Source organism: Oryzias melastigma, linkage group LG14 (genome assembly GCF_002922805.2).
Source record: "Oryzias melastigma strain HK-1 linkage group LG14, ASM292280v2, whole genome shotgun sequence".
NCBI classification, from domain to species: domain Eukaryota; kingdom Metazoa; phylum Chordata; class Actinopteri; order Beloniformes; family Adrianichthyidae; genus Oryzias; species Oryzias melastigma.
Window position 1 is genome coordinate 650,018 of NC_050525.1, and position 8,315 is coordinate 658,332.

Here is an 8,315-nt window from a genome sequence, read left to right on the forward strand (position 1 = left end):
CTTGGTGAGAACCCATCGAGAATCGATCGCAGGACTAAATATCGCGATATATCGCAATATCGATATTTTGGCACACCCCTAATATGTGGTCATATTTCTTTACGGAGTGAAGTAAGACGCTCTGCTCCTACTGGATTGTGATCAGTGAGAAATTGACCTGAATAGCTCTCTAAATGTTAAAGGTTGCAGACGCCTGTCTTACGGCGTCTGTGTGGGACAGTTTCTGCTTCATGACTGCTCAGGTGAGGACAGCAGATGCAGAAAGACAAATGCAGACTCTAGAGAGCAAATAGAAAAAGGTCAAATGATCATTGAACCAAAACCTGGACTTCTGATTAAGTACCTTCACATAGTACTATCATATATACCACCATAGAACAACCACTCATGTACTTTGTGTGTATGTTTGTGTGTGGGGGTGTGTGTTCAGCTGCAGGTAAGTCCACCTTCGTGCGCCTCCTGCAGAGATCCTCAGAAGATTGGGAGGTGATCCCTGAACCCATTGGGAAGTGGTGTAACGTCCAGAATGACAGCGACGACGTCTACCAGGTGAGCTTCCAACTGCTGAACGTGGAGGTTATGGAAGGTCAACCCTACTGCGACCCCCCAACCCCAACCTATGTTTTAGTCCAGATTTTGTCAGACAGATTCAGATTCTCTGTAACTGTTACCAGTTTACCCTGAAGATTGTTGCTTCAGATGTTATTGGAGGTCTAATGTGCTCACGGGTGGAGGTGTGTTTTTGATTGGCAGGTGGGCGGACCCAATACAACATAAGCAGAAATATGAAGCTAAGTTGGGGACGATATTTTTTAGAACCTAAATAAAACAAATTGAAAAAATATTGGTGTTTGGACAAAAATAATAAATGTAAACGTTATTATTTTCAGCTTCAAATGATCTGTTATTTAGGTTTAAACTCAACGTTTCAATTTCAAAACTTTTTTTAAATTTCAACTCTTTCTTTTTTTTTTCCATTTTCGAATCAGAAAATTTCAAAATCAAGAATTTGAAAATGACATTTTGAGTTTTGAAACGTAAAAAACTCGAACATTGAACAAGCTGAAAATAATTTAGTTTATTTTAGAATAGCAAAATGTTTTTTACATTTACATTTTTTTTGCCACACACCAATATTTTTTTAACTAGTTTTATTTGGGTTTCAAATAATATTGGCCCCAATGTAGCTCCATACATAAAGGTTATCCTGAAACGACCAGATTTAACTGAAGGACAGAATCAGTGTAAGCTGGAATGAAATGTAAAATGTTGAATATTTCTAGCCTTTTTACGTAATTAACTTACAAAGTCACATAAAAAAGTGCAAAGATGTTGAAAATGTTTGCTTTTCCCTTTTCATTTGTCAAGTTATTAAACTCTCATCACTCCATCAACCAGAGATCAAACTTGCAGTACAGATATTAACTTTGTTCAAAACCTTTGTTTGCATCCACACACACATCTACAAAAATCTAATGTATAGTATGCAATACACTCACAATGACAACACGAGGGTTTCCCTTTATTCCCACCTATATTAGTCATGTTTTAGGAGTTGATGGGGAATGCTTCCTGATCTTGAACTCACATAATAAATCTCCATCCATTGAAGTCCTCGTTTCCTTTCCGCTCCATAGTTTCTAGCTTGTGTCTTTGTTGAAATCACATTTAGCCTTTTAGCTTTTCTACAAGAGGTTCTCTTTGCTGTATTTCTATGGTGGCCGAGACCCGAGATTGCAGCCAAAAAAATAGTGTCCAGATGAAAAATAAACTGCAAGATTTTTTATTCTATTTTGGAGTGTAGCTAATATTTCAGCTACATGCTAGCTGTTTTGGCTAATTTGGGCTTTTTTCAGTTTTTTAGTCTACTTTGAAGTTTAGCTATTTTTTAAGCTACATGTTAGCTGTTTTGGCTAACCTTAGTTCTTTTTTTGTTGTTTTTTTTAGGCTTATTTGGCAGTTAGCTGACATTTTAGCTGGTAATCAGTTTCAGTGTTTTCAGCTATCAATTTCAACATCTTCAGCTATCAGCACTAGCATTTTCACCAGCCAAATTCAGCTTACAGCATTCACACTAGCATCATCACAGGTGATGCTATTTATCTAGTTCACAATTATGTTAAAGTTAAGGTTTCAAAGTTTTAAAAATTTAGTTTTTTTTGTAGTTAGCCAAAAGAGATAGGATTTAGCTGAAAAAATAGCTAATCTTTAAAATAGGCAAAAACTGAAAAAATTCTAAATTAACCAAAACAGCTAGAGTGTAAATATTAGCCTTACTTCAAAATAACGTTAAACAACTTTTAATAAAGCTTAACTCCAAAATAGTCTAAAAAACCTTAATAGATGCCAAAATAGTCCAAAAAGCTATCAGAATGTCATCGCCGTTCACTTTCAGCTTATCCCTTTCAGGGTCACCACAGCGTAACAGCACCCACTGTTTCGATCAGTGATTTGTCAGAGTTTTTACGCCGGATGCCCTTCCTGACACAACCCTGTACATGAGGGGCACAGGGACCCAGTTAGGCAGCAGCATCAAGGGTCTTGTCTAAGGACCCAATCTGGGTGGGGACCAGTGGACAACCCTGGGAATCGAACCCAGGGCTCCTGGGTGTCAGCCCTTCACCTAGCCCACTGAGCCATAATTATGAGTCATAAAAAGGCAGGAATATTATTCCAGAATAAATCAACTTAAACATTTAAAATACTTTTAGTAATTTGCTCTCCATAAAAATATATTTAGTCAAAATTATACAAGTTAGAAATAAGCTCAAGATAACATTGGGTCATTAATAACAATAAAATAAAATGATCTGGAGGACCGGACTGGCCCCCGGGCCTTGACTTTGACACATGTAATATAAACACTGTAAAAATGTCATTATTATTTCACTAATACTTGTTACAGTGTGTGGATTGTATCAGATTGATGTGGATATCTTCATAACAAATATAGATGATGCATTTCTCAAATCTCTAAATGTGTAAACCGTGTTAACTTAAAATAAAATTGAATCGAATGGATCGAAAGAATAAAAAAAAATTTGAATCAATCCAGGCTCAAGTGAATCGAATTGAACCGATTCTGGAAATGACTGCCGATATCCAGTCCTTGTTGTCATGGTGACATTGTAGAAGAGACAGCAGCATCTCAGCTGGGTTCTGTCTGTTCACCGTTGGGTTTAATAGCACTTTAACTTGGGTTAAAGGATTTTAGAGACTGTCTGCAGCTGCAGATCATCCTCCCGCCGTCTTGGGTCAGTCTGTGGAGCTTTCATTTCAGATCTGTCATCGGATCCTGAACTTTAGGGGCAACTTTCAGAGGTGCTGACAGCAACTCGAGCCTCCACATCCTTCAAAGTTTACTCTGTTTAAAGTCTGACTTCAACCTATTTAGGCTTCAGTTTTGGAGACAAATACTTGTTAAAAGTAATTTGTCTTTGTGTGTTTGATCACTTTAAAAAATCTTTTCTACTTTTTAACCAGAACTCAAGTCCAGATCAATGTTTGTCAGTGTATCTCAACTCCAACAGGAGGCCTAGGTCCTTATCTTGCATCTACCTGTCTTTACACTCCTGTCCACTGATCTTAATACCTGTCTGTGTCAGGATTTACCTGCTGACACGTTTTCCTGTCTTCAGGACCTAAGCTCCTCCCAGAAGAGCGGTGGAAACCTGCTGCAGATGTTGTATGATAAACCCAGCAGATGGTCTTACACCTTCCAGGTAGCTTCATCACACTGCCTTAACAGATGATGCTGAGGAGTGACCGCCAGTCACAGCCCGTCTCTCCTCTCCACAGAGCTACGCATGCCTCAGCCGGGTCCGAGCACAGCTTCAGCCTCCACCCGCCAAGCTCGAAGAGGCAGAGAGCCCAGTTCAGTTCTACGAACGCTCTGTCTACTCGGACAGGTAAGCACACACCTGAGCCAGGAAACTTCATTAGGAAAGTCTGCCTGTTGTAACTTCCAAACTGTGTTTAGGTATGTGTTTGCATCCAGCCTGTACGAGAACGGTAACCTGACCGAGACGGAATGGAGTGTTTATCAGGACTGGCACACCTGGCTACTAAACCAGTTTGAGGCAGACATCGCCCTTGACGCCATCATCTACCTGAGAGCCTCGCCACAGGTAGCGCAGTGTGGCTGGAGTCACCACATCTTTGCCACATGAGCTCTAGTGCTGCCACAAACGATTCATTTTTCCAATAAGTCGAATAAACGGGTCATGAGCAAACTGGATGTAAAGCACACATCTTAACCATCATTAGCTTTAAACTAAGTAAAAGCTAGATATATAGGACTACCTGTGATAATGCTAGTGTGAATGCTGTAAGCTGAATTTGGCCTCTAATGATTCTAGTGCTGATAGCTGAAGATGCAGAAATTGATAGTTGAAAAACCCTGAAGCTAATAGTCAGCTAAAATATTAGTTAAATGCCAAATTAGTCTAAAAAACTTTAAAAAATGCTTAAGTTAGCCAAAACAGCTAACATGCAGCACAAATATTGTGATGACATAATCAAAGCTTTTTCCAGTGGCGGGCCGTGCATTTCACACCTAGGCCTTCAGTAGTGCTCCATCTGAATCAATCCAACCCTCAATAACTATTTTATGGCAATAAAACTTCTACTGCAGGTACAGCTGCCACACACACACCAAAAGCATCAACAATAACCTGATAAAATTGCAATAATATTTAGGTATATAGCAAAATTTTACTCACCAAAAATCCGGATTATTTGTACACAAAATCCATCCTTTCTATCCTCAAGAAGATTTCAATCACTCTGTCGTGCAGATTATCCGTGCGTTTTAGTTCCATCAAGAAGTCCTTTTCTATCGCCATGGAAGCTAATGCTGAAAGTCGAGCCTGCCCTGACGTATTTCTGGCATAAGTTTTAATTCGCTTCAGGGCTGAGAATGTCCGTTCAACAGAAGCAGTGGACACGGGGCTTGCTAGCTTCGGAGTTGCCCGATCCCGCTTAACAATGTCCAGCTTTTCTTGAAAAGTCCGTCTTGAAAACGGCTTTGACAGTAAGTCTGCAACCAAATCCATTTCTTCTCCTCCTTCAGCCATTGTGGATTGACAAACCAGCTATTAAATTCGATATATTTGCCTGTGCAGGTCGCTACAGATTCAGTTTACCGGGTCTGCCTAGTACACTCTCCGATTATCCAATCACAGCGCGTGAAAATCCTGACGTTTCCGTGGGCCTGCTAGCTGGCCTATCACGTGGTCTCCTCCAGATCTGATTGGTTGAAGCAACAGTTTGGTGGACCATTATTTTATGCTACAGGGCCCGCAAAACTGATTGTGAAGGCCTTCAGGCAGATTTCTTTGACCCTAGCAACAAATGGTGCTGCAATGTGATTGGTTAATGCTTAAATAGGAAAATACACGTCTGGAAGCAGCGCAACCAGGGAGACAGCAATGAAAGGACGAAGACAGAGCATTTGGAATTATAGAATACGTATTCACGGAAATAAATAATAATTAATATCAGTCTGTGATTCAGATATTTTTAGGCCAGCAGAGAAGGCCTTGCAGGCCCTGACGGCCCGCCACTGGCTTTTTCTAATGCAATCAATAAGTTTTACATTGTGTAATATGTAGTCATGATTACTGAAAAGTTTACAATCACTGGTATTAATTTTCTTTACTTGATCCAAAATATGTAGTAATGATTACAGAATTATTGTAATTATGTGTTCTAATGATAATCAATGATTATTACATATTATGTGAATCAATGTTTACGGAAAATATATAATAATTCTTTCAGAGAATGATCGATAAGAACTCTGTCGTTACTTTAAAACTTGATCTCAATGTGTAATGATTATTTTTCTACATCAATATAACATTGTACTTTGATGATAATCAATGAGTATTACATCTGTTACATGATGTATGATTGATGTTACAGTTTAGAGAAATAATGTTTGATGAGATTAATCAATAATCAACAATAACTTCACTTTACTATTGGGAATTAGAAAGAAAGAAAACAACTTCCAGTTGATCTGATCAAAACCGGATTACATAATTAAGCAAAACAATGAAATTAAGTACTTAAGTAGTGGTGGGATTATATAAGTTCACTTCTTCCCACTCCTTTTCAAGCAATCAATCAAACTCTACTGACTTTAGTTAATTATCACAAAAAATGATTGAACCAAATGTGACATAAGTGTTTTATTTTTGTTTCTTTTCTATTTTCTAATCAATGCATTTAATTGTTTCTGTTATGAGTTTGAAATAATTGAGTTTTGCTCTTTAATTTTTCAATCTATGCTTGAAATAAACCAATCAATGAATCAATCAATCAATTAATATTAGCAAACTCCATAATAGCCTAGAAAACAAAAACAAAGCCTAAATTTGCCAAAATTGCTGAGATGCAGATAAAATATTAGCTAAAATCCAAATTAGCTTAAAAAACTGAAAAAATCCTAAATTAGCCAAAATAGCTAGCATCCAGCTGAAATATTAAAACCAAATAGTCTAAAAACCTGCCAAAATAAATGCCAAAATAATCCAAAAAGCTAGCTGAATGCCATTATAACTTTCAACTTAACTACACTCTGACTCCATATAATATAAATGATTAATCGACTATTAAATTAGTCGTTGACTATTTTATCAATCGATTAGTCGTCGATTAGTCGTGGCGGCCCTCGTGCTCCACAGCTGCTCTGAACCTGTGCAGTGATTCATCCAGCAGATCTCTGCAGCGGTGGTCCGTGACGCTGGTCTCTGTCCTTCCAGCGCTGCATGCAGAGGCTGCTGCACCGCGGTCGCGAGGAGGAGCAGGGCCTTCCTCTGGAGTATCTCGAGCAGCTTCACTTCAGACACGAGTCCTGGCTGCACCACAAGAACCTCAGGTAACTGTTTCTGAGCACGCTCCGTTCTGCTGGGGCGGGTCCTTGGAGGTGGTCACTCACCTGTGCAGGCACCCAGCTCAGTGGCCTTGTGGTAGAGTGTGCACCCTGAGATTGGAAGGTTGAGAGTTCAAGTCCTTGCCGAGTCATACCAATGACTGTAAAAATGGGGCCCAGTGCCTCCCTTCTTCACAGTCAGCACTAAGGAGTTGGATTGGGGGGTTAAACCAGCAAATGGTTCCTGAGCGCGGCTGTGTCTGCAGCTCACCGCTCCCCCGGGGGATGGGTCAAACACATTCCACACACCTAGTCATGTGACCAATAAAAGGACTTTAACTTTAACTTTAGGTTAGACTTCGATTACCTTGCGGATCTTCCAGTTCTGGTTCTGGACGTTGAGGACGACTTCCAGAACGATCGCATTAAACAGGAAGCCATCATCGATAAGGTTGGTTTTATTTTGAAATCCTGCATCGTCTTTTCCTGTGACATCTTCCTCAGCTTCCTTCTGCCCTCAGGTCCGTGAGTTTCTGTCCACATTGTGACTTTTGGCCAATTGCAGTCAGGATTGGAGCAGCTCTTCTTCTGATTGGTGGAAGTGTTTTTATCTTTTTTTAGATTTTTAACAGTTTTTAGTCTGTTTTTTACTGTGTTGTTTCTGTCATCAATTGGCTCTGCAGAGTCTGTCGCCAGTGACGGACTGCAGAGTTCTGTCTGTGTAAATAAATGAAATGGAACTGCTGTCTCTGTTTACTCTCATTTGGGGGGGGGGGCTGCAATGAATCATTTGCGGAAAGAAAAGCTTGAATGTCATGGAGCAGTTTACTGATCGATTAAGGCCTCCGGGGGTCAGTGGTTCTGCTTTGTCTTGTCGGGTCAGTTTGTTTTGCAGAGACGAACATGTCTGACTATTAAACTTTGGCTCGTGGGGCGTTAATGTTCAACGCAGAAAATTTCCATCTGCGATGTTGAGTCATGTTGACCGTTCTAAGTGGGTTGAAGAGGAACACAGAAGAACCTGCACACACAGAGACGGTGTTCCTCAAAGCCTGAACCCCCCCATCCTCACACCTTAAGAACTTCTTAAATTCCTGATGAATTTTCTTTCTCCAGCTGCATATGTTCAAGCGTTTCTCTGAATGTCAGGTCTAAAGGTGCATTCACATCAAACGAGATTTGCACCGCAGAGGCTGTAATGGTGCTGACGCGATGTGGCGACCTGAAGTCCCGTAATGCGATATGAGCGACAGGCGCTGCGCGTAGTTCTGGCAGCAGTTCGATTTGAGCGATGAGGCGCGAATGGAGCGGCACAGCCAAAATTTTAATACCCGAAGTTCGACAGGTGGGTTTCACTCTCACTCAGTTCTCCGGCAGACGGAGAGAACCTGATCTGTCCCTCATGAGTCATAAAAGCCGTTGGATCCCTGCTGTTAGG

The 8,315-nt window shown here is 40.3% G+C and overlaps 1 protein-coding gene across 1 annotated transcript in view; it reads left to right on the forward strand.

Moving 5' to 3' along the window:
• Positions 1-7,622, forward strand: part of LOC112141695 (deoxycytidine kinase 1) — an 11,364-nt gene extending 3,742 nt beyond the window's left edge. The window contains exons 2-8 of the mRNA XM_024264844.2: positions 431-549; positions 3,639-3,722; positions 3,799-3,908; positions 3,980-4,127; positions 6,768-6,883; positions 7,229-7,328; positions 7,399-7,622. Coding sequence (XP_024120612.1) covers positions 431-549; positions 3,639-3,722; positions 3,799-3,908; positions 3,980-4,127; positions 6,768-6,883; positions 7,229-7,328; positions 7,399-7,425 — 704 coding nt within the window. The 3' untranslated portion in view covers positions 7,426-7,622. The remainder of the gene's footprint in view (positions 1-430; positions 550-3,638; positions 3,723-3,798; positions 3,909-3,979; positions 4,128-6,767; positions 6,884-7,228; positions 7,329-7,398) is intronic.
• Positions 7,623-8,315: the final 693 nt, after the last annotated feature.